Below are 27242 nucleotides of genomic sequence, written 5' to 3'. Positions count from 1 at the left end.
AGGCAACTGTCGCGAGTTTAATTAACACACCTCTTAGCTCCCTGGGATCTTAATGCTGGTTCTAACAATGTCCATAGCCTACTTTTTTAAAGCCTTAGGTTTGATTTTTATTTATACCTATCAATGATAATAATGATATAGGGCAAGTGTACCGAATATGAGACCCCTTTTTAAAAATATTAATATTTTGTTATTAAAACCACTATTGGTAGATTTATTTATCTTAGATTATATATTATGTAATGCACTTTTACTTTAAAAAAGGATTGAGCACTTGTATTAAAACAGAAAGTAATTAAACTAAGAAATAAAAAAAATGCGAAATTTTATGAAAACAAAAATGTGTTCCTAATATGAGACATCCCCTTTATTATGTTCCAAATTCCATATTTGATATAATTTAGTCACTTTTTGAACTTTTGTTTGTTACACATAGGACACACAAAACATGGATCAGCTCCGCAATCTTCATGAGCCCACCCATAGCACTTGAGGCACTGCCGCCATTTCTCGCCATGATTGTCCTCTGAGAAAAGGCAGCCGCATAACAAATACTCTGCATCATCATCACTTTCAGATCCATCACTTTCATTTAAACTGTCATGCAGCGAAATATTTTCGTCACTGGAGTCCTCAGAATCTACAGCGATGAATGATTTGGTAGTTATCCTTAATTTGTCCGTGTTGCGAGATCTGGTTTGTGTAGGTCTAGCTTCGTTTCCTTTCTGTTTCCCAAGAACCAATTTCTTACGAGCTTCAGCCTTTTTCTTTCTTGCGACATTTTCATCCAAGCTTGTTTTGTATGGCGATGATGTGATAACATTAGCACTGCCACATCTACTGGATGTTTCTTTTGAAGGAAAATTTGGTAGTGGTGAAATATCCACAGGTCTGATAAAGGGCCTAACTGCACTGCTGCAACATGGCTGATCTGTCTGCATCGAAGTTTCTCTTGGGTGGCTCTGGTCTTCTCTACAAATGGCTAAACTTATTAGTTACTGTTCTTACAGCGACAGTATTATTTTAAATCTAAATCACCTAATATGAGACCCTTACTCCTAATATGAGACCCTATCTCAAATTCGGACACGTAAGTGGTCTCATATTAGGCACCTTATAATGGCCGCTACAAAACACATCAACAAGGCTGAAAATTTAAACTGCCATAGTTCCTTATTTATACACATGAAAGCTTACTTCACTGTTCATAAGAGAGTATGAATGGATAATTAATATAAACGTACCTCTATGTAGATAATAAAGCTGCAAGATGCCACTCACGAAAAACTCAAAATGAAGAAAATCGTATAAACTGTTATTCTGTATCTCGGGCGCGTCAGATAAAAGTCTCACTCTATCCGTGGTCGGGAAATGGAGGCTGCTGGTAGTTCCAAGAGCGGTTGATAGGTAGCAACTCTTACTTGTCAAGATAACCAAGGGTCTCATATTAAGGCCGGGTCTCATATTTGGGTCACCTACCCTATAAACAGACACTTATGGCTCCTACTGTAAAATAATAACTAAGTGAATAGTTTAAATTAATTATCCTAATAAAACTAAAAACAAAGATTAGTAATTTGGGAGTTATGAACTTAAATCTTTGAAGCAGAGGTTTCCAAAAGTGTAAAATGTAATCTATAAAAAAAAAATTTTCTCAGGTATGGAACTTGGAGAAGGCATCCAGACATAATTCATAGAAACGTGATGCAAATAGGTGAAAATAGACAAAAAGTGGAGTTACAAGATTTGCTGATAGGACAGACGCAACGAGACTTCGATGGTGTACCCTAACATTGAAGATGGAACTCCACCGTACACACCTATGGTGATTTTAAGAATGTTAACAAGGAATCTCATAACGAAAAAAAAGAAATCTTGAAGCACCTGATTTGAGAAAATTTCTCTCTCTGAAAAACACAGTTTTAAAAACGACAGTTATAAACAGAACTATTAATTTGACTTTTAAAAAAAATGTTCTTTGAAGCTTTTTCGTGAAGAGACACCACTCGGAGGTATTTGAGTATTTTTTTTTTTTTTTATCGCGTGGGTACTCGTGAAGCTTTGCGAGTTGTTTGTGTGTCCAGGCGAGCGGGGGTCCCCGGAGGTTCTGAAGCAGACTGCGGTGAAGTATTTCCCTGTGTGCTCCTCCCGCACGCGCTGGCTCAGGTCTCCCGTCAAATAAATAAATAAATAAATGCAGATGCTCCGGAGATATATTCGGGAAAGAGGCGAAAGTAAAGGATGTGCGAGTTTGTCAGGATATGTAGTTTGTGGTGTGTTGGTTTTGAAGGTTTTGAGCAGGGGGAGGGGTACCGGGAGCAGGGCCCTGCCATAACCTTGTCGCTGTAAATAAGTGAAACGCGGGAGACGCGATCTTGTCTTGGGTGAACATTCCGGACCACCCAGCATCAAACCCTTCCCTTCCCCCAGACCCCTCCCCCCAAACCCAAAAAAACGGCACGGCACCAACTCGTTGTTTGTTTTACGACCGCGGGACTTCCTGCGCGAGACTTTCCTTCCCGAGTTCCCGCGCTTTCCCGTCACATTCCGTTTGGATTCCGTCTCTCTCCTGCTACCCCCCCTTTCATACATGAGGTCACCCAAGGGAGCGCAAGGGTAGTGGCGCGAGTTTTAAAAAATGCACGCACTCTTCAGTTTTTTTCTCCGCACTCCAAACACCTTCTTTCTTCCAGCTCGTCTCCTTTTTTTTTTTTTTTTTTTTAACTCTCCTTTCCCGTCCGTTACCGAGCGATGAAACTTCTCTTCGAAAAACACAAACGAATTTTTTTTTGTTTTCTAACAGAAATAATGCTTTGTTTTTTTTCTGTGAACGATACTATTCAGTGTAGAAAATTGAAATATATATATAGAAATAATCTAAACGTTTTAAGTCAATTTCTTCCTCTTTGATTCAGTAAAATCTGAATGCATATTTTTTTGCAAAATTGTTTTTACGGGTCATCTTGAATATTGTTTTAATTACTAGTAAATTGTTACATAAGGACTCTAAATTCAGTAAGTCAACGCTCAAAACCGTAACTAAAAGATAAGCATAAGCTCAACTCCCAGCGTGAGATTTTATTTAACATATTTTATTCATGCTCGGAATTAGAACCTATGTAAGATCTACATTTTAGCCTGCCAGCATGTAAAACCAAAACGTCTAAAAATGGCCCTACAAATTTTTTGATTAAAATATTTTAGTCTATCCTATGTCGTTAATAATTAAATCCGTGTTTATGTCTTGCGATAATGTTAGCATTGTGTGTATTTTAGAGATTCAAAAATGAGTTGATTAAATCATTCAAATTGCTTAAACAAAACTTTACCCACAACAACTCAACATAAACTTACATAGAACACTTAACCTTATTATGCCTAAACAAATTCTATCATAACCAACATATACATCCAACCTAACCTTACTCAGCCTAAGTAAAAATGACCTCCATTAATTATTCTACCATTCGAAAACAATCAAACATAACAGAACATAACCTAGCCAAATTACATGTAACATATTCTTCTAATCTTAACAAATTTAACACAATTATTTTCAGATCAGAATAAGTCCGAGTAGGAGGAGCTTGAACTGCAAGATATCGTGCATTTGAACGACAGTAATTGTTGGATAACGGATTGTGTGACATTCAGTTTTGTTTGGCAGGGGTCGGACGTCACACGTTTATGCGCAGATGCTTGAGACAATGAAACCTCCAAGATTACAGTGGGCTACGAACCCTCTCAGCGCTCGTGATGTGGGTCATGCCGGGATGTTGGGATCGAACCAGCGACCCTAGCAATATTAACGAGACATGGCCAGCTTGGACTCATCTTCCTGGAGAAAAATAGTTGATAACGAACGCTCAACAAACCCATGATCAAATAAAATAATTTAGTCTAAAAGCACTAGGCCGAAAGGCACTAAACCGTAATGGACTAGGCCAAAAGGCACAAGACCAAAAACTTGAAAATTTATTATCTCGCTGGAAATATGTCTTAGCTCTGGTAACAAGCACAAGACCGAAAGACAGTGGGCCGAAAGCATATTTTCTATGGCCGAAAGGCACCTACCCGAACAAATGACACTGACTTCATTACGAATAAAATCGCGGAGTCCAGCCCGGTATCAGAAATTGACGAGAATTTTGCTGTTTTTTTAACAATATGTTATTCACTGACATGGGAACAATAACATACCTAGATATGTCGTGATTACCTGACAGCGATTCCAATAGGAAGCACTCTTTTGCGATTGTCTGCCCTAGGAAGACGTGGCTGACAAAAAGCTCTGTCATCGCCTGCCATGTGTTTTTACCCCAGTTACACGTTTTGAACATCATTTTAAACAAAAATATATGATGTACATCGATATCTCATTTAAAAAAATAAAATAACAATTGATTCAAGATGTTAAACATCTTGAGACCCAAATTAGTGCTGTCAAGCGGAATTTAAAAAAAAATCAGCCAATTTTATTTGGAAGTAAATAAATTGTGAGTAAATTCTAAATTGGCTGGTTACGTATTCGTTCAAACTGTGGTTATTATTACAATCAAGCAGTACACTATAAATAGACACGTTCTTACAAAAGAGACGGAAATATGAGGAAGCTACTAAGCACAGGCAAGTGGTATAGTCTGGGTCATGTAACGTGTCTAGAATTTGACAGTACTTTAAGTACAAAAGTAGTACTAGTGGTACCCATTTCCCAACTGTCACTCGCAAAGCATCTCATGATGCTTGTTCACGAACATTGACAACCGCATAAAGTTGTTTACAAGCACGGTTGACGGAACAACAGTAGCGGCACCACTTGCAAGAACTGTCCAGTTCGAAACAAGTCACATGACAGGGACTTCAAATTTTGGGGAAGTCTCGACAAAAGACGAGAACCTCAACTGCCACTGTCACGCGCGAGTCAAAGAGTATCGGCCATCTGCTTGTGGAAGGGGGGGAGGAGTGTAGGCGGGAAAACAAAGTAGGAAGGGAGGGGCGAGGAGGAACTTACAAACTGTTTTCCACGCAACACAGTAGGAGATTTCCTTTTCCGGGGCGGCGAACCAGGAATTATTCAGTGAGTTCTTTCTTCTTTTTTTTCTGTCCGCGGGGAGTTAAAAAAAAAAATCTTTTTTTTTTCTCTCGACTCTGCTCGTCGTGCGGTAAATAATAAAGCAGAAAATACGGCTAGCGTTGCAGTAAAGGGTGAGGTCTGAGCGTGCTTCGAGTCCTCCCGGTGGTCTGTGAAGGAACCATTGGAGTGGGGGACGGTTGTTGGACGGGTGAGGTGAAGAAGAGTTGTGAAAGAGGGGGAGTGGGGGCGAGACAAGGATGGGCGTTAGAACGCTGGGAAGCTTCTCGCTACGTGATCTGTTAACGAACAAATGAAGAAGGTTGTGTCACCCATCGCACAACTCCGCCCGCCCTTCAACCCCCCCACGATCCCCACCCTCCCTCCCTCCCACCCAACACCCCCCCTTGCCTTTTCCAAACCCTTCAGCACGGGCTGTCGGGGGTTATTTCTCGGTGGGAAGATTTGTGATCTCTTCTTCCACGTTATTCATGCGGAAGGTCGTTGGGTCACGCCCCTTTAGCAGGGTTTTCCAAACACGCTCTTTTTTGCTGGTAGAGGTCCCTCTTTTTGACGCTCGACTTCATCCGTCATACTAGATTCCAGTTGTTTGTTTTTTTTGCGAATTATATAATTCATTAAGAAATATATATACATATATATATATTTAATTGTTTAATTGTAACTTCTTTGTCCAGCTGCAGATCCAAAAGGAAGTTAACCTCCATCTGATATTCATATTTTTGGTATCGACTTCAAATAATTTTTCATAGAAGTAATTGAAAAAATAAAATAAAACATAACCTGCACTATGACCGTTAGAGCTGACGACATATTAGGACAAATAGCTTCATATTTAAACGCCTACTTGAGTGTAAGAGAAAGCACAAAAAGTTCAGTTTGGCTGTCATGCACTATGTATGGTCCTTGCGTAACATTTGAAAACTTATTTAACAAATAAAAAATAAATCGTTTAAAATGTATTTTCGTAAGATGTATTCCATTAATTATATTCTTTGTGTAAAGATTAATGTGTGTATTCAAAATTAAAACTTTCAATGTTATTAATTGAGTCATGGTAGTTTGGTAGTTCACACAATTTACTTTCCAGGATTCAGTTTTAAAATCTCTCTTCATTAATTCTGAAACCAGCAGCTGTTCTGAAACTTCATTTTGTTACTACACTTTTTTTTGTTAAACATTGTTTAGTGACTTATTTCTCTCTAATAAGCTTATTTTACTTTACTTAGGTTTCTGTCATGATTCTCAAAAACAGTTTTTTTTTATATAAGGAGCGCGCGTATCTCAGTACATGTGACAGAAATGAAACTTCTTTGGCAATTCAAACCTCAACTTGAAGTATATCGTAAGGAGCAAAACATCAGAGAGAGAGGGAAAAAATAAGAGAGAAAGAAGCCAATTTTCTAAATAAACATGACTTAACAAAATTATTACTCACTTCAACATAACTGCTCATGATATCAATAATTATTGATCAATCAATATTGATTAATTACTCACTGTTTTTAAATACTCACACCGTAAAGAAAATTTGTATAGTAAATATTAAAGCCAGGATTGATTGTAATAAGTTAGTTTTTAATTTAATTTCATATTGTGAATAAGTTAGATGTGATCAAGCACTCTAATATACTTATATGTTGAATATCTAGCTAGTTTCCTACAAGAGGAATTTCATGAACTAGTCTCTAATATTTTGTGATAATTAGATCGTGTCTAACTACACGTAGGAAATTGTTGTATAAGTTTTAAATTCTGTGTTCAAGATTTCCATTTCATTTCTGGTAAGCCATGTTCGACATATGGTGAGTTTGTAACAGAATATTAGTGACTGTCCTCTCGTCATCGCTACATAATTAGAGACCTGTAGAATTCGCGGATTCATTTCGCGATAGGATAGAGTCCAAATACTTTTGGCATGATTTTGCTTCAGTGATTGGGCCACAGTTTATCTTAAGGACTCTGGGCCAATGAAAAATCTTTACAGAAGAATTAGCGAATCACGATCATTCCAGTCAACAGGTGTTACGAGTCGGTAACCAATCAGCAGATGTAATTTGCACGAGTGCATAGAGGATCATGGAGTCTATCCTTTAGGGATTTGAAATCACGAATTTTTCTGGTCTCTATACATATTTAAATGAACTTATTTGTGAATATTGTTAAATTTTTCATAATCCTTAATAATCTCTTTTTTTTCCTTAAAGTATAAAAGGTAGATGTTTTATGTCTCAGTGAGGGCGAAAGATTCTCGTACCTCTATCGACAGAAATTTAGTTGTTTGTGGAGAAAATTAACAGATTAAAAATATTATGAATACCCTGAGAGATTAATAAGGATAAAAAATACACAAGATTTTGGTGCTCCTTTAACTAATTCATATTGAAGTTAACAGAAGATTTCACTGAATTTGTACCTATCCTAAAACTACCTCGTGATATTCTTGAGGTTTTTTTTACATTCATTACATGAAATATGATCAGATATTATTACGATAAGTTGTGTGGATATATTTGATTATTAATGTGTATTGTTATTGTGTAATGTTGTGTATTGTATATATATATATATATATATATATATATATATATATATATATCTTGTGTGGCTTTCCTATTGGAAACGTATGTTTAAAATCATATTAAAAATAAAACGTACATAGGTGTAAATAAAACATGCTAAAAGAATATATTTAAGAGAACTAAAAATACATCTGGGTTATTTAATTTTTAGTTAGTTCTCGGTAAATTGCGAAGTAATGAAAATTATTAAGAGTTATTATCTTTGTGTAGCTCGGTGATAACTCCACCGCGGGTCGATATAAACTCTATCATGCTCTGTGACACTTATAAAAATTTAAAAAAAATGCCTAACAATTTTTTATGTATAATCATGTAAAATTTATTTTATATACTTAAATTGATACAAAGAAATTAATTTTTTGTCATGAAACAAAAATTACCCCTATTACACCCCTTCCTGGTGTAATTTAAAAATATATATTTAAACACGAGTTGGCAGTTTTTGTATGTTTATTATTCACACCTAATATTTTAACTTCCACTTAATCAAATTCCATTGTATAATATTGGATAATATTAAGCCATATTCACCACCTTTTTATCACCTCGTGGAAGGAATTTCGTAATGATGTACGTATAAATTTAACCAAAGACTTCACTAAAATAAATTGCTTTGGAATCCTTTAAGTAGTGTTTTACTGATACTGGAAAAACAGATATACTAAAAGTAAAGTATTTGGGTTCAAAATAACTAAAATAGCCATTTCTTCAATATATATATACTATCGTGAACGATTTTATTCATTGTAGATATAGATTTCTTGCAGCACAATATACCTACGTGTCTAAAATTCAAAGGGCCAAATTTAGAGTACCCTTTCAAAGTACCGAAAATTTTGCAATGTGTGTGAATCAGATTAAATTGTTTGAACCTAATAATAGTATATTGCATAGTCAAATGAACTTTTTTGTACCGATAACATTTTTTTATTACGTACACACATTTTGCTGTAGATGCGGCTAAATTAAGTTTATCTACTGTAGACAATTTTGTTTTTCAGTTGTGTGAATAAATTAATAATTATCAATACGTATTTATCAGTAATTAAAAGAGTTATAGTGTCTTTGGAAATATTTGATCCAGACACCATAAACTATGTGTTATTTCTTGCGAGACATCTCTAGATAATCTCTATACCACTGTTAAACTTTTTTGCTTTCATTCTTTCGTATCGTAATAATAATACATATCCCATGGACACGTGAGATCATACACATATTAATTACTTAATAGTTTCTAATTAAATGTGCTATAAACTCGTATTAGTTTCTAAAACATTTCGTACATGATCAAGGTATAAAAGGAAATCAAACAACTTCTGTAAAAAAATACAACAAAAATGTATTTCATATACATTTACACACAACACAGCACAACACTTTGCATATTCTATATTAGACATAAATTATTTTTGTTTTAAAAAAACAACATTTTTTTTGTAAGTAAGTACAGTTGGCACAGGAGTGATGTGCGAGTGAACGCACTCAACAGTTGAGTTACATTAGGCCTACATCACTTACGGTTAGCCAGAAAGTCCTATCAGTTGAAATTAAATACGTTAAATAAATGCAAATTGAACTGACAGGGTACTTTAGTTGACTTGATTGATATATTATGATAGTCATGATGTATAATATTTTGTCCATTAATACAATATAAATTGAGAAATGTCGTAGTAAGTATCGTTCGATTCATCAGCGTGCCGCGATAGTTGAAACATCGATTTCTTTGAGCATGCTGCAACCTGCCCAACAAGGAAAAAAAAGCTTGGGAGACAATGTTCACTTAAGTGATTGCATGAATCGTTAGCATTTTCTTCGTGCTGTGATGAACACTATCGATAGATAACTAATATGCGATAAAACAAAAACAGATAGTGACACACTTATTAACCTCCGGTTGTAGATCCCAACAGAAATGTTTTAGTAATAAATAAATTCGTTTCTGTCGAGCAGTTTCCAAGTTTACAGAAGGAGTCCGTAATGATTTGTTAAAATGTGTAGTCATTGGACTGATATTTGGCGAATGGTTGCAAAACAAAAATATTCTTACTCTCTATTAGTATCTATAAAAAAAATTCACAATATCAATAAATTCAGACAATCCCAAATAAAACTTTTTTTCAGTATTAATTTTAAATAAAAAAAATAAATATAGGTTTTTTTTATCTATATTAACGTTATTGACAGCTTAGTAACAGCAAGAAATTTCCGAATGTTCAAAATAACAGTTTACTTTTATATCACTCTTTTTTTACAAGAATCACTTGTAGCTTAGAAAATAAGTCATTTTTTGTAAATATAATATCATAGAAACACAGTTGTTTAGCAGTTGTCTTAAAAGAGATTTTTTTAGTTATTAGCACCAGTTAATATGCTAAAACTGACAACTGCTTTAATTTCATTTCAGAAATAGTCGGCCAATACCGCATGGAAACCTTATTTCCAAAATACAAAACATCAACCCACATCCACAAATTGTCTTTCACTTCCTCTAAGTGATAGGTTCTTTTAGAGAAAGAATACATATCGTACTTTTTGTAGCAAACTACACAATTGATCAATGGTGTGATGTAGCTGTGGTGCCTGGTGTGGTGGAACTTATATCAGAATTTATATTTCTGACATGACTTGATATTTCTTTGTCAATCTTTTCCAGTTCATCTTGGGTGTAGATTCCATGGCCATTGTAAATTTGTGAACTATGATTCTGGTCTCCTTCGGGAGCAGAAACTGGTATGTGGTTTTGTGCATCGTAGCTTTCAGATGAGGAATTGAAATCACCTGAAAGTACAGCATTCTTGGGCTTACCTTTGATGTACAAAGCTATACCATTTTCTCTCAGAGAAAATGGAAAAGACCCTTCAAGTTCATGGTTGTCTGCTGAAATATTTAGTTGTAATAAATGTGCCAATGATACGTTGGCCTGAGCTGTTGGTTCGAGGACCACTTCTTTCTTAACAGATTGTTGGGGTTCATGATCTTCAGAAACAATGTAATGATTCTGGGAGTTTGAAGCAGATTGCTGCAGATCCACTGGGACCCCATATTTCTGCTCAAGAGCTTGTCTTGCATTGTTATCAGGTTCTTCTATAGCTGCCAGTATATCCTTCAACAGTCCACTGGATAGCACAGATTCATGGTGGACAGAATCTGACGAACTTGAACCATCAATTCCGTTGGCGGACTGTATTTGAAGGGTGTAACTTCCTTGCGATCCCTGGACTGGAATATTTACAGCACCTGTATTTGCATTTCTTGGATCCTGAATTCCATTTCCATAGATCTGAGCACTTGCTGTTGCTGATGAGGAGGCTGAGTTATGTTCAGTTTGTCGAAGAATATCACCTAATGCTTCTGATACTTCGTAACCTGCAAGATTATTAGCTATGGAATTACCCTCAGCTGTGATATGAGATGATGCGGATTGTCCAATAGGAGTTTGATTAATATTCGCGGACGAGTCTACTACACTCTGTCCAGGGCCTGAAGAAGTCTGTAACTGTAATTGATCTGGTACCCCATAACTGATGGAAACTGATGGCCCAGAAGAAGAAAATGGTATAGCCACATTATTAGTTTGAAATGAAGAGAGACCAATATTAATGTCAGGTGAACCAATTGGAGTACCATAATTCAACGATGGTGCAGATGGTGGTGCTAAAAAGTTATTAGTCTGCTGTGGGGGTGGAGGTGGAGGTCCATTATAATTGTGAGCTACAGATTCACTTCCATGAGATGACTGAATAGATGATGCATGTGAATGACTAGACAAGGAAGATGAATGATCCCCTAACCCATGTGAAGGCACGAAATTGGTTGCTCCACAATTGTGTTGAGAACCAAATTGGGCAGTTGGAGCACCATAGCTATCACTTATACCACTACCAAACCCAGAAGATTGTAGTGTTTGAGAATGTTCTCCAGCAAAACTGGAGCTGAATGAACTTCCAGCAGCTGAAGAAGCAATGGGAATGCCATAGCTGTTGGACAGGGAATTTTGAGGCACCTCATATGTAGATCTTAATCCATTATTACCAAAATCACCCGAAAATGAAAATGATGATGAACTTGATTGCGACTGTGAGGAAGTTATTGGTGGTCTTGTAGGAGATCCAAACACAACAGCAGGAAATCCTGCATTGTTAGTAGAATCGAATGGCTCTTTTACAGGTGGAGGCAAGTAAGTTGCTCCTTTATTATAATTTACTATTCCACTTTGGCCTTTTACTACATTATCTGCAATAGATGTTAGCAGCCCAGGTGGCACAGGCTCTCTAAATTTAACTGGTTCTTTAAACTTATGTTGATGTGGTACACCTGGTGGCTGTAAATCAATTCCTAAACTCTTAATAATTGATATATCCCCAGGACCAGTTACTGGAGTGCCATACTCTGGACTCGGACTTGGTGGAATGATAGCAGGAGCTGATGGTACTTCATACTGGGTAGAAAGGAATGTCACACCAGTTATTCCACCAGTGCTTCCTGAAAATGATGATGCCCCACTCGATAAAAAGCTGTTTCCAAAGTTTAACCCAGCTCCACTTGAGAGTGGTGTCCCATATTCGATGCCTGGTGCTATAATGTTACTGCCACCAGAATTTCCGCCGCCACCTGTAGGAGCTCCATATTGAAAACTTAAAGTTCCAATTGCTCCACTACCTGGACCTGTAAGAACTGGTGCACCATACTGATTACTTGGAGGGTTGGGAGTACCGTAATCTTGACTCGGCGGTGTCAGTAATGGAGCACCATAGTTTTGACTGGGTGGAGAAAGTGGTGTGCCATAATCTTTACTGGGTGGAGGAGGAGCACCATAATCTTGACTCGGCAGAGGAACTCCATAGTCTTTACTGGGCGGGGAAAGAGGGGCACCATAATCTTGACTAGGTGGGGGAGGACCATAATCTTTACTGGGTGGAGGAGCCCCATAGTCTTTACTTGGTGGAGAAAGTGGAGCCCCATATTCTTTACTGGGTGGAGGAGCACCATAATCCTGACTTGGAGGTGGTGCGCCATACTGATTACTTGGAGGTGGTGCTCCATACTGGTTGCTTGGAGGTGGAGCACCATATTCGTTACTGGGCAAAGCTGGAACTCCGTAATCTTTGCTTGGAGGGGAAATGATCAAAGTGGTAGAAGGCAAAGGTGGGGGTGGTCCGCCGTAAGTTTCACTTGGTGGTGGTGGCCCATTATAATTCAAGCTACCACCACTTCCTCCTTGTCCACTCGGTGGTGGTCCATATGATGTCTGAGGCCTCGAGAGCCCTGGTATTGGTTGCCAACCATCGTACGTTATGTCTGGAGGTGTTGGAGGTGCTCCAACGCCAGGAGGAGGTCCATACGCCGAACTCGGTCTGGGTGGGCCATAAACAGGTTTCGGAGGCCTATAAACCGGCTTCGGTGGGCCGTAAAGTTGTTTCGGTGGTCCATAGACAGGCCGCGGGCTTCTCGGAGGCCCTCCGCCGCCACCTCCACCGCAGCAGGATCCTGCGCCACCAAACGGAGCGCCGTACACGGGGCGAGGCCTCTTCAGCGGAGGCCCGAAGACGGGTCTCGGAGGGGCTCCATACAGGGACTTCGGAGGCTTCAGCGGTGGGCCATACGAGGCCGAAGGTCGGCCCCCGAACAGGCCTGGCGGCGGTGGTGGTGGGTCTGGCGGCGGCGGCGCGTACACGGCGTTCGGCGGCCCATACGAGCCGCTGGGACCTCCGACGGGGGGAGGCCCGTACACCGGTTTGGGCTTGGGAGGGCCGTACGAGGGCGGCGGAGCGTACGAGTCCTCGACCAGCGGCGGGCCGAAGCTGCCTCGCGGTGCTCCTGAGCCGCCTCCGGGGCCGGGTGGCGGCACCAGGTCCCCGGAGTCGCCGCCGCTGCCTCTGCCGTGGTAGTTGTTGCCGCCCCCCTTGAGACTAGCGTCCCGGCGCTGGGCGTCGGGCGACGCTGCGGCTGCGGCCAATAGGAAGGCCACGGGAATCCATAAGTGTGCAATCTGCAATCAGAACGTAACTAGATTGTCAAGTCTGCACTTAAGTATTTAACACAGATTACAAATTGAGTTTAATAAGACATCTTCATTTTTGTTATTTGAAGTATGTATTATGCAAAGATAATAATAACATCGGTGCGTAGCCTCCACGTGAGTTAGGAGTGAAACGTCACACTTAAATAATCCTCTTTAACGATACAACCAAATACTTATTTAACTTAAAATTGCACTTAAAAGATAAAATATAACAATGAAGTGCCCAATGGAGTTTCTGGAGGTTGATATGGTGACGAAACACTTGCAAAGTGTCTTAAAGTTATCTGAATTTCTACTTTATTAGTTATTAAATCATCGAGGGAAGAGCGTTGCATTTTACGTTACGATATGTGTAGTCAATGCTTTGACTTTCCCTAACGGCTGTAAAAAATTTATTTTTCCTATTTAGGGCAGTAACCTATAATATTTATAATTTTTTTCTAAGCTGCCTTTATACTTGCGGTGCTGCACTAGGTAGGAGCTGTATAGCTATATTCGCGGGTAGGAAAGTGTTTTAATGCAATGCACGTAGAGACACACTTTACTCTACGTTGTTTGTTTACAACTCAATCTTCCCGTCATTGTATGTTTTCAGGTCGTCGAATGTGCCGCGAAAGAGAGCGCGACCGGAACAATGCTGTTTTTCTGTACGAGTTGTTTGGCCTTGAACCTACCCTGGCCCAACATTTCTGTCAAAGCGTGGTTGCAAATAGCTTGGTTGCACTGTTTGGTAAGTTGTGCGGGAGACTGCACCGATGTCGTTCCATTTGTTTGGTTTTCATGTGTCGTCGGCGACTCGGTCTTTCTAGACGGATACACATGCCATAAACAACACAAATCAGGGAAACAAAAATAAATAAATATGACGGATGGCTAACGTTTCGTATCCCGAAACATTTCAAATATGTATTGAATTTTTTTTGTAACGGCTTCACCTTACTTATTATTACTTAAGACTCGGTCTCACACACAATTTGATTTTTTTTTTTCGTTTTTTTGGTCATTTAAATGATATTTCTAAATTATTAACTCGATAAATCCTTTACATTTTTTAATTTGCCACAAATATTTTTAACACACATTTACTTACGATCTTGGAAAATTCACTTTGGGAAGACAATAAGTTTATTAGTAGGTAGTATAAATTTATGGTGTTCACCCCTTTAAATAATACGAAAAAAAAATGCTTTAGAAATTAAAGCAGAGCTTATACTGGTTAAGTTTCACTATGGCCAATGGCACACCGGCCTGGATAGAAACTACTTGCCTGTCCCGCAGAAACTCGGGTTTCAATTATCGCTATGATCGCATTTTTATACTTAATGTTTGATAAATCTGCTTCTTACTAATAGTTCAATTAAAACAAAAAATATTTTATTTAAAAAATATTTAGTAGATATTACTTGGTATTTTAATTACAGTAATAATTCAATCCATCAAATATAAAATATTAATGGGTATAATAATAGCTATAAATAGTGCTTGTGATTTTTAAAAAGTTATATTTTCTATTAATAAAATTGATTCACATGTTTTGTTTTCCAAAAAAAAAGTACCTGGATTATGATTATTATATAAATATTGGAAGCAAAAAAATTTTTTTTTGGCATCTTGCACAATATATTAAACACGAACAACTATTTTGAAGTAGATATGTTGGAAAACATACTTCATCAACATTCAAAAAGTGTTTTCTATCTTCTGGAAGTTTAGAAGCATGTCAAGCAAATAATATCATTTTATTAAAAATTGGCGATGGCAACTAATGATGAACTATTGATTGTATTTTGATACAGTCTTCATGGGAATTTATCCCTCGATTTTGTTCGATTGATTAAGCAGAATTCTGTAAACGCTTTATTAGATTTTTTTTAAACTTTTATATAAAAGTAAATGTCGATAGATTAAGCAAGAGGAGCACATATTATAATTGTACAAGTAGGAAATGTATCGCAATAGTGGAAGAAATATCAAGTATATCTAATAAATATGTTTAAATAAGTAGAATAATTTATATTTAAATTAAGATTTTAACAGTAGATTTATAAAAAAAATTTAAATAAATAAAAAAGTGACTGTCAGCAAGAACAGAAATCCGGGCGTTGGGCGGCACGCAAGTATGTACGTTATCGTTATCACGTATGACGGTGCGCCGTTGACCTGGGTGAAACTTAACTAGTAAGTAAACTCTGCGTAACTTTTCAAAGAGTTTTTTTCCTTGCAAATTATTATTTTAAGGGATGAACACCCTAAAAGTATACTACAAATGCCCAGAGTCTCACTCCGAAGTGAATTTCCCAAGTTGTGCCCTCCCCATGGTAGTGTAAAATCATGGGTGTACAAAAGGCGCGCAAGTCCTCGTAATCATCATCTGTTGCGCGCCTTTCTACAACCATGATATTTCACTAAGTGAATATCTGTTGAATATATTTTGTGGTAGCATCATCTGTATTTCTTTATAGGTTGAGTTTCTTTCAGGCGCATGTCTGCTGTAGTTTCACCAATCACATTAATGTTGTGAGGATGCAAATGCGTTCTCAATGGCCTGACCAAAGAAGGCACTGGCTTCTCTTGCAGACGGCCACTAAAAACAAGGAAGAAACCACCTTTCTGCAGTCTGATGAGCGTTCTGGTTTTATTTTCCGGCGAAAAATTCCTGTACCTAACTATTGGTAGCCTACTGCCTACTTTTTAGAAGTGAGAGATTTGAGACAAGTTACGTGACGCAGACTATATAATCTCCGTTCAGGCTTCGCCACATGAATGTGACACCCTGCGTGACCTTTCGCGAGGGCCTGTCGAACAAATAGATTGGCCTTGAAATATTTACAAAAATATGGTCTCAAATACTAAACTTTTATTTATACGTGCAATCCAGAATTTTTTATTTAATACAATTTCTTGAAAATATTGAATTTTTGCACTGTTTGTAATGGGAAAAAAATTTATAATTAAAAAAGGAAAATATAAACTGCCATTGAACAAGCCTATATCAGCTGTTGTCATGCATAGTAACCTAACTATGGACCTAAACAGGTATTATGGACAACATAACAATGACAGCACAGACGAACACATTCTAACTTAAATATCAGACAGCACCACGGAATTATTATGCTGTCTGATACTTAAGATTGAATGTGCTCGTCTGAGCTGTCGTCGTTTTTCGGTCCATAAACACTTGTTTAGGGTCATCGCCGGGTTCATCTGTTTGACATCAGGTGTTTCAAACTCTGTGGGTTTATGTTTTCATTAAAAAAAAAATTTTAAATCTTATTTGGCATTCGTGAATTTTTCCCATGACGAACAGTGAAAAACTGCAATGGCGTATGTCCGATAAATCGTATAAAATCTGAACTTTTATAGTCGCACACAACTTTTGATGGAAGAAAGGTTTGGCACGTTAGTTTAAGTATTTAAGTGAGCATCAACGTGCCCTCAAAATGAATATAACTCGGCTCGGGGAGAGTTCTTGCCTCCTCCGCCCCCCCTCCCCCCCCACCCATTTTTATCAGAACCCCCGCATGATGAGCCGGCGCTCGGGGGGACCTTGGCCGACAGACAGCCCCTCCCTTCCTCCCTCATCATCCGCGAGCACGGCGGGCGTGGACTCGGCGAAGGTCAACGCCTGCGGAAATTTCCCTTCCCCTCTCGACGACCTCCGCGGGCGGGGTCTTTCCCAGGAGAGACGATCTGGTTTCCAGGCCACTGCGATGTGTGTTTGTGTGTGTGTTTGCAGAGGTCGCGATGATTGTTCGTCTGGCAGGTTGCTCCAGGTCGCCGGGGGCAGGAGGGGAGGGGGGAGGGGTCCGCAAGGAGCTCACTGTGTCGAACGGAGAGACAGCGGCCTCCTGGGTCGTTGGCGCGTCGTCCCGCGCGCTCGTGAGACACGATTAGGAAAACAAATTTGTCACACACAAAAAACAAGTGTTCGACGAAGAAAAATTCCTGTTGCAAACATAAACTTATATTTTTATAATTATATATATTACGTAGAGTTCAAGTAATTATTTCGTAAATTTATAACTTATATGTCTGTTATTACTAATACATTTAACCTTTAAAGTAGGTAATAGGTACGAATTGGTTTATGCGATTTTAATCGTGTGCTACTTTTTTGTTTATTATTACCATTTTTATTTCACAGAAATAAAAAAAATTGTAACTATAAAACAATATGGGAAAAGTGCAAAAGTTTTCGGACTTTGATGATTGAGTGATCTATAAAGTTTTCATCATTACGTATTGGCGTACTTTCGGGAAATTACTGTATTTTAGTTCCAGATAATAAAAAAAATGTTTCTTGTGTTGGGCTAGGTTATTGATGTGTGAAAATCTTAGCTCTCAGTGTACGGATTTTTGTAGAAGTAATTCGGTGAGTAGAACGGAGGTCGCATGTAACTGAAATGTGTGGGCACAGTTCTGCCCTCTGTGGCGGAGAGCGCGAACCAAAGTTCAAACAGACAAAGGGAAACTTTAGTATTAACTTTTAAATTAATTTTACAACATTGGCAGTATTTTAATAAAATTCCTTGTCGAAAATCAGGTCCAAAGCCGTGGTTCAGTAGTTTTATCGGAGCCGTTTTATTATATAAGTTAACATTTCGCTCTGCAAATCGAATGATTCGATAGTCAACGTAGCTGCTCCGGCAGAGAATAATAGCAGCGGATGCGGAAACTACGTGTGATTCGCGTCAAGAAATGTAGTTGAAAACACAACTTTCGTATGTTTATCAATGCTTGGCATTGTTTTAAAGAATTTTAATTTAAATTACGTGTCCGAGTTTCGCATTAAAAGTTTATTTGCAAAATGAGAACATTGCGAGCACCTAATGAAAGACTCTCTTATATTTTTTTTTTTCCTTATAAAGCAAGAAACTTTCTATGTTATATAACAGTGTGCGTTTATCTCGTTTATTTATGTCGCTGCCTCAACTCGACTTCCCAGCGTACAAGCCGTGTGAAACAGATAACAGTTAGTTATACGCGTGAAGAAACACCGTGGTTTTCCTGGATTGCCCAACAAAACCAGTAAGAGAACAATCTCACAAATACATTTGAGATTCCTCTTGTGTTCCTGTTCAACCACAGTTAACTGGTTGGCGGTTCACAGATCCGTGTTCTACGTCAAGAGTAGGCGTTCAAAATGAAATAACGCTCGACAGATTTAACCAACGAACTGAAGTCAACAGCAAAATCTAGTGATTGTGTCATCCATGCCTCCCTTGCTCCATTAAGACCGATTATTAACTTCAACCAAATGGTTGAGAGAGGAGTACATTACGCAGGAGTGTGAAACTAACAATAAACAACTATTTTATAGCTTGTAACCACATGGTTGTCAAAAGAAGGCACGATCCTCGAATCCGTACTTGAAAAACTTAATGAAGGATGAACCTGGGAGCCAGCTCCAACTAGAAGTAATTATCATGCTGTTGTGGCAACTTCAAACAATCCTACGTCATTTCCTCTACCACAAGTTGATCTTGAACCTTCTCCAAACCATTACATTCTTTTCCAAGGAGAACATCTCTTAACTTTGGCCTTGTCTTGGCTGAGTTGTTTAGACAGTGGACTGTCTAAGAGAAAGTTATGACTTTATTTCGCACCGTCATGCACAAGGAACGTTTCTAACTCTGGAAACCACAATATCGCGGTTGAAGCGACGCGAATAAAACATAGGTATTGTTCGAACGCATTACGTTTGAACCACCTGTGACTGCAGCGCGATAAAATTCGCGGGCGCGACAGACTTTCAGATTAGAAATTTTTTCCATCGCGTCGCTCGTGTGACGTTACTGAAATAAACGTTTTTTTTTTTTCGTAAGGTGGTTGTCCTGATGAATTGATAATATGTACTACTATTAATCGTTTATATTTCAAAGGTTTGATATATTAAACTTATCAGTGAAATTTTGAAAGTACAGTAATTTTTCCGAATGATTGTTAAATTTCTAACGGAAAATATTTCTCTTAAACATATCGGTTTTAAAAAAATTTTAAGCATTGATGTGTTTCGTATATTTGGTGCGTACGGGATGGCAAGTAAAACTGTATTTAAATTCTCTTCTTTTTTTACTGTTCCTGTGGGTGAAAACCTCATGTAAAAATAACGCTTTAGTTTATTTTAAATCCCATCTTTCGTGATACTCCCGTCTCGATTTTATGATAAGAGAATTTTAAACCCATGGTCTTTTGCGTGTCGCAATCGGAAATTTAAAAAAAAAACGCTTGGGTGACTCTTAAAAGCTCGTCAACTGCCTCCTAGTCTCTGCGCGCAAAGCCCTGAACTGGTCTGCAGTCTTTAATCGTGGACTTTACTGTACGAGAATTCAGGCGGTGAATAGGTCATTTGAATGATGTAAAGAGGCGTGCCTGTTTTAGCCACTTTCATAATAAAAAATATACAACTTAAAGGTTGACACATAAATAAATCTCGAGCGATTTTTAAATTGCGCGTGTACTCGTAGTTGGTGTGGAATCGACACCCTCGCTTTGCTTACATGTTTGTTAATTTTTTTACGTTTCTAGGATTACAGTTTGAAATTAGTATACCCTTACTTAAGCGTTACCAGGATTCTTCTAAATACATTTTCTTCTTTCAGGATTTTAAAGTAGCCAGTTTTCAATCATAAGAATCCTCGCTCTAACGGTATCCAATTTTGATGAAGTCGTTGCAAAAAAAACGACCTTGTCTTACGACCACGGAATCTCCAAGACGATGATTTAGTCATACCTTAATGGTATTTTATGAAAAGGTTATTATTTTTTTTAACCTCTGGCTTACAAAGTTCATCGGGTATAAAGATAAATACAGGAATAACTTACAATATGACGAGGCTAGAAAATTATTATCTTCCGGGAGGTCGACCTCGAGGTTTATGAGCTATAATCACTAGCTGTATGCTCACGTTTGCCACTTCAGGCTTCAAGGCTTTTTCATCTACTTGTGTCATCTCCTGTGTTAGTAGTTGTTTTACAAACCATAAACATTACATAACAAGAAAATAAAACATTAACATAATCTAAAATACCTTATATAGTAAACAAGCACGTGAAAAGTATACATAAAGTAATGCCAACGATGTTTATAATTAACATAATTTTGGTTTTCTTTTGAAAATAGATGACTTATCAATAGGTGAACTTACATTAGTGGAGCTTTCAAGTTGGAATTACAATAAGTTTATTTTTGTAAGTACGTCTAGTCGTTTGGAGTTAAAGTTATGTTACCTTACACAAATATACATAATTCGTCTGAAGGCCATTTGCACAATCTGCTCTTCAATTGGCGATCAACTTATTTTAGCCCAAGAATAATATTTGGATTTTTCCTCTAAACGTTGCACCAACACATACTGGGACTGCACTCTCGTCAAGCAATTTTCTAAATCTTAGTACCCTTAAAATTAGATGTAATTATTGTTTCCACAGTTACTGCCAGAGACCCGGAATGCGTTAAAATAGCCCTTAATAGTGGTATTTTTTTTTATGTGTAACAACTTAGCTCTCGGTATAAAGATTTGGTAGGATAAATTGCGTGAATGGAACGGAAGTCGCATGGAACGGAAATGTGTAACTACGGTTCTGCCATCTGTGGCGGATCGTACGAACTAAAGTTCATAGAGACAAAGGGAAACTTTAAGTATTATTGTTTTAATGAATTTTACAACAGGGACAGTATTTTAATACAATTCCCTGTCGAAAATCAGAACCAAAGCCAGGGTTTTGTATTTTTTCGAGGTTTTTTTTTTTTTTCGCTTTAATCGAAGCCGTTTCAATGTATAGTGTAGAATTTCGCTTTGCAAATCGAATGATTCGATATTCTACGTTGCTGCTCCGGCAGCGCATTCCAGCGACGAGTGCGAAAACTGCGTGTGATTCGCGTCAAGAAATGTAGCTAAAAACAGTTTGCACGCGCGCGCGCATGTGTGTGTATATGTACACATACACAATCAGGTTAGGCATCATTTTGAAATATTCTACATTAAATTTCGTGTCCGATTTTCGTATTATAAGCGTATTTTCAACATGAAATAACTTTTTTTTTTTTTTTTTTTTTTTGCTCGTTGTCGAGGTAAGATGTTACACATCACTGGCAAATTCTCAAAGACTCACTTACTTTTTTTTTAATTTCGGATTATCCATTTAACTGGTAGGTAGTCCATACCACCCAACACACTTTGGTTACCCGCCCTCCCCATAATTCAGTGCTGTGTCCGCCATTGGTTCCACGTAGCTGGATCGTCGTATAAACTATGCCAGAACATCCACGTGGAAGGTGCGAGAGTGTTTTGCTGTTGACTTTACAAGATTTTGAAGGTTTGGTTGATATTTCAAAATGATTTTTGTTCGTTCATGTAAGAAACCTCAGAACTTGTTAGTTTACGAAGATATCCGTAACGTACGAATACATCTGAATAGTTTGTAACCACTGTTATTAGTAAATTTAACATGAAAAATTTTAACAGCGCAAGCACTAGACTTTTTTTTTCTAGTGAAACTTCTTTGGGTGCAATGGGAGTAAAATTTCAAGACCGAATTTTAATGCAGCGTTTTCATGGAACATTGTTGTCTAATGGTAAAAGAGCGGAAAAATCAGTTGCGGACGGTGCAGAGAACTTGTCGGGCCTCATGCTGCAGGGATAGACGGGTCGCGGCGCCTGACGCCGCCCAACTAGTGAAACTTTGTTTTGAAACGTTTCTGGCACCAAGAGATATAAATAGAGCACTTACGAGTCGAGGTTTGAATTGCCAAAGAAGTTTCACTTGTATCACGTGTACTGAGTTACACGCGCTCTTCTTTTTTAGGTTATATTTATACTTATTTTTTCATAACGCGCATAAATAAGTGAATTTGTACGATGCGCACGCAGCATGCAACAAAAATCGATCGGATTAAAAAAAAGGCTACATACAAATAAATATAATATATATGTATTTAACATCATAAACTTTAGTGATTGATATTGAATACTAGCCCATTTAATTAAAAAAAATTATTTATGGAGAATATTATTGATATAAATTGGATTTATGACTTTTTACAAGTTTTTTTATTATAAGTGAGGTTATGTTCACGTATTTGTGATATATTTGCATTATAAATTATTACATGATTACTTTATAAATTTATAAATAATTAAATAAATAAATTAGAATAAACATTTATTATATTTATTGATTTTAATTATTTATTACAATTTATACTGATTATAACATATTTATAATAGTACAGCAATCCTTTATAATTAATTAAGTTATATTAATTTTTGCATGCAAAATTAAAGTTAGCGTCTTATCAGAAAAAATAAAATATTACTTATATATTTTTTTTTTAGTTTTAGTTATGTCCCAAGGCCCCTTAAACCTCTAAATTGGCACTTAATTGCTAAAAAATTATTTTCTATAATCTGTAAAAGTCTTAAATCAATATATGAATAAAAATATTGCTGTGTTTTTACTCAAAAAAAAACTAACTTCCATGAAATCCCAGTACAAAAGTGGGCATTTGTTTTAAATATACTTGTTTTAAGTCCATGTCAATGGTATTGTGGATATGTAGGGGTACGTATTTTTTGTGAAACTATTTGGAGACTAGCCGAGATTTTAAAAAGTGTGGCATCGTTCAGATTTTTTCACGAAAAATGTCCGCCCCTATTATTAGTGTCATGTATTGTTCGAGAAAAGATTTCCAGACCAGCTGTGTGTTAAAACTTTGTAGATTGCTAGATTTATTTCACGTAAATATCTACTGGAAGCACACCGATATTAGCCATCTAGTGAGGAATCATACGCGTCCTGAATTGCCCGGCCAAGAAAGGCAATAGCTATTCTTTCATTTGGCCGCCAATTACAAGGAACAAATTGCTAGCGCAGGCATACCTCATTACAGTCTTATGGGAGAAAGATATTTTTTTTTTGCGCGAGAAACTACATACCCCTACATTCTGATAAGCGGTGGTGGGACACACGAGTTATTTTGGGCATAGCTATCAGAACTGTGCACTTCAAAGCGAACCAACCAAAGCCAGGATGGACACCTGTGACCTCGACCACGCAGCTCGCGCGTCAACAGGAAAGGAACGTGATTGGCTCGGAGTGACCTTGGCCCTAGCGCGGGAGAGGCTGGGTAAAGGTTAATGTTTTCCGTCACGTGTTTACATAGTACATACAGTCTTGTCGGGAGCTACTGTGGGTTTGTTCAAGGCAAGGACGTAATGATGAAGATATATTGATAGAAGACCTCGTCTGCTCTTTTAGCTATTTCCAACTATCCGGAAAAAAAAAATTATTTGGACACGAAACACAAAAATAAAATAAACTAAACTCATTTTTAACTCAGAATAACTGTGAATGTTTTTTTTAACAGATGTCAATTAGAAAGAATTTTTTTTTTCTTTGCCTGTGTTTTTTTTTTTGAAACTCTGCATATGGTTCGTTGGCCCGATAGATGAAGACACGAGAGCAATATTATCTATTTCCTTGACTTAATCAATCAAGAGTTTTCAAAGTTTTAAATCATTTATTTCGGGAGGTTTTTTTTCTAACCTCAATAGCTAAAATGATTGGGAGATAAATGCTGTTTCTTTTGGTGAATATACACTAAAGAATTCCGGCCAAACATAATACGAGTGAACAAAAAAGTATAAAATTGAATTATTTTAATCCAAGGTGAAAAAGTGTAAATGCAACGAATTATGATCTACATCTGACTAGCGTTTCCTTGTATTTAAAAAAAAAAAAAAAACAGATCATATGTCTTGCTGGCAATGACAGAAACTTGAGTTATTGAACATAATATATTTCTTTTTGGGCATTTTGCCTCAAACTTCTTTGTACACCACTTATTCCTTTTGTCTTGAAACAGTTACTATAAATATAGCACTGACAAAAAGATCCCTAATTATTATTGACATATACATGTCTACTTATATTAACTAAATCATCGTCCTTTGCTACGCAACAAGAGTTTTGGAGTTATGGAAGACTTATATTCACATATCATCAGTTAACAGCCCAAAGTTCTTCGTTTGTGCAACTTGAGATATTTTCTTTCTGGGATGCATGACGAGTTTACTGGATTTCGAACGTAGCTGACATAACCTGACCAATACTTCACAATGTTATGATTTTCTAGCCATCAAACAATATGTATAAAAACATGTATGATTTCAAAATTACATTTTTCAATCACATAACCAAGAATCTATTGGTATGCAAAATCAACGAGTACCTATATCTCGTTATGGGGCATATGGTACATACGGGTAGGTAAGAATTTATGAAATTTGCGTGTTAAAATCTTTGTCATGTTAATGATTGAAGTCCTTGCTGATGTGTTGTTGAAATCAATCTTCGTTTAACAATACTAATTTCACGGTGTATTTTTTACGATTCTTCCAAGCTAGTTGCTCTCTACCTATTTAACACGCTTCCAGTGTTAGCGTTTGTACAGCTGCGGTTTTTGTTGTGCTAACTGTATTTCTAACCAAAGTGTCTTCTACTTCAGAACATACACCCGATTCCATAATACTAACACCACCTCCATGTACAGGCGTGTACGTTTCTCACCACTGTGTTGACCAACACGCGTGAAAGCAACTGTTTCGACAGACTTAATTAGGGACTGGATTTTTTTTTCTATTCTTCTCATATATGGAAGAGATCTCGGCTATTGTACAGTCCGGCGTAGTGGGAGAACTTCGCAACGTGGACCCAGTGGTGAGAGGCCTGCCGCTCACCTACCCCTCCCCACCCCTCGCCAATCCTCAGGGAGGAAAGGTGTTTCCATGTCATGTCGGGATCGAGGTCAGCACGGTGAAAAGTTGCGAGGGAGAGAGAGAGGAAGAGAGAGAGAAGGGGCGAGAGGACAAAGATGGGGCCATCAGCCAGAGAAATCAAACAACGCAGGCGCGCCCGCTTGCCACATGTTCGTACTCAACGGCTGCCGGGAGGAAAATTTGAATGGCGTCCGGACCTGCGAACACTCGGGGCTAATACCGACCCAATTCTCTTTCCATGATATGCGTGACTGACATCTGGAGCCCATTTCACTAAAGTAAAAATTTGTAACTCGCAAGTAACATTCTGCAATTTATTTTAAATACCATCTGAATATATATAATATTACATCACTACCGAGTTTCAAGTCTTTAGAACATACAATTAAAACGGAAATTTTGATTTTTAGAGTCCAATTGATTGCACAATCTCGGTTCATCAAGGCTACGCATCAGCAAAGCCGGGACGCCAATCTTCAGGTTCGTTTTGTGCGAAGACAGGTAACCCCTAGGCAAGACGTGACGGACGCACCAAACGATAGCGCGTTACAAATTTCAAGGCAACGCCATCTATTGACGAAGTTCTAAACCAAACTGTTATTAGCGCCTTTAGTTCGCTAGCAGCCGTGAGCTTCACTAGTGGATGGGTTTTGCCATAGATAAGGATAGGAAGTTGCCAGACTATATGGCCGTGTGGCAGACACACAGAAATGACACAAACTCCCTGTTTGTGTGTCTATGAACTGCCTCCTATGATTTTGTATCATAAAACTGAATTTATCCTTTTTTCACTCCTTTAGAGATGTAATTTTATAATTATATAAAGTCTATGTCATTCTCCGTCCCATAAACTATTTCTATGCCAAACTACATGTCAATCCATTGATCCGTTGCTGCGTTAAAAAATGATAAGCAGACAAACACACTTTCGCATTTATAATACTACGATGTTAAAAAAAATTACAGATTAACTAAAATCATTAAAAAAAATAACGCTACTGCTAAAAGAAAATTGCTAACCTTAAAAATGTATTAATTAAATAAGGTTATGTTGCCATATCTTGTTAGCTACAAGTGTACAAACTGCCATATTTGCACACACAACGAAAGCTTTTACATGTTGGGGACAATATTTAGGGAATTTATGTGAAATGCCTTCTTCTAACAACTTGTGGCTACATTGCTTGTTTCTTACAATTGTTATTTAAATACTTTTACCTTTGAGAAATTGGGCCCCAGGTCGGACATTTTACGCGAAGGCCTGGATCATCCACAGACCATGGATGATATAGAACCTGTTAAATTGCTGGAAAAGCAATAGCGCGACGTACGCGAAGCGAAAGACGCGTTATTGTTTAGGAGATATTATTACCTGATTTCAGCTTAATTTGGTACGTATGCTGCGAATACATCACTGTAAGTAGTCCGGAAAAGGGGCGGGAAATAAAAGAATGAGATTTCGTGAGTGTGGGTTCGAATTTTCATGTTATCACTTTCAACTGAGCTGCCTGTTCGGGGTGCCTGTTTACCAGTTGTATGACAGTTAAATTAATACGAAGGACTGCAAGATCCCTAAGCTTCAGACGGCCGCCAATCACAGGAGAAAAAAAAATCGCTAGCTCGGGCATTTGTTATTGCTGTCAAATGATCTGTCCGATTATTTGGCGAAAAATAAATCTCTCCCTAGCAATCAGATTGCTTCCCTGCGCAGATATTATTCCCAGTAACAACTCAACAACACACGCACACCTCAACTT

At 37.7% G+C, this 27242-nt stretch overlaps 1 protein-coding gene across 1 annotated transcript in view; it reads right to left on the bottom strand.

The window, feature by feature from the left end:
- Positions 1-8996: 8996 nt before the first annotated feature.
- LOC134530604 (trithorax group protein osa-like) overlaps positions 8997-27242 on the bottom strand; it is a 32950-nt gene continuing 14704 nt past the window's right edge. Inside the window, exon 2 of the mRNA XM_063365589.1 lies at positions 8997-13669. Within this exon, the coding sequence (XP_063221659.1) occupies positions 10235-13669 (3435 nt within the window). The 3' untranslated portion in view covers positions 8997-10234. The remainder of the gene's footprint in view (positions 13670-27242) is intronic.

This window comes from Bacillus rossius, chromosome 3 (assembly GCF_032445375.1).
Source record: "Bacillus rossius redtenbacheri isolate Brsri chromosome 3, Brsri_v3, whole genome shotgun sequence".
Classification (NCBI taxonomy): Eukaryota; Metazoa; Arthropoda; class Insecta; order Phasmatodea; family Bacillidae; genus Bacillus; species Bacillus rossius.
Note: the sequence above shows the minus strand (reverse complement) of the source record. Positions and strands in the feature narration are given on the sequence as shown.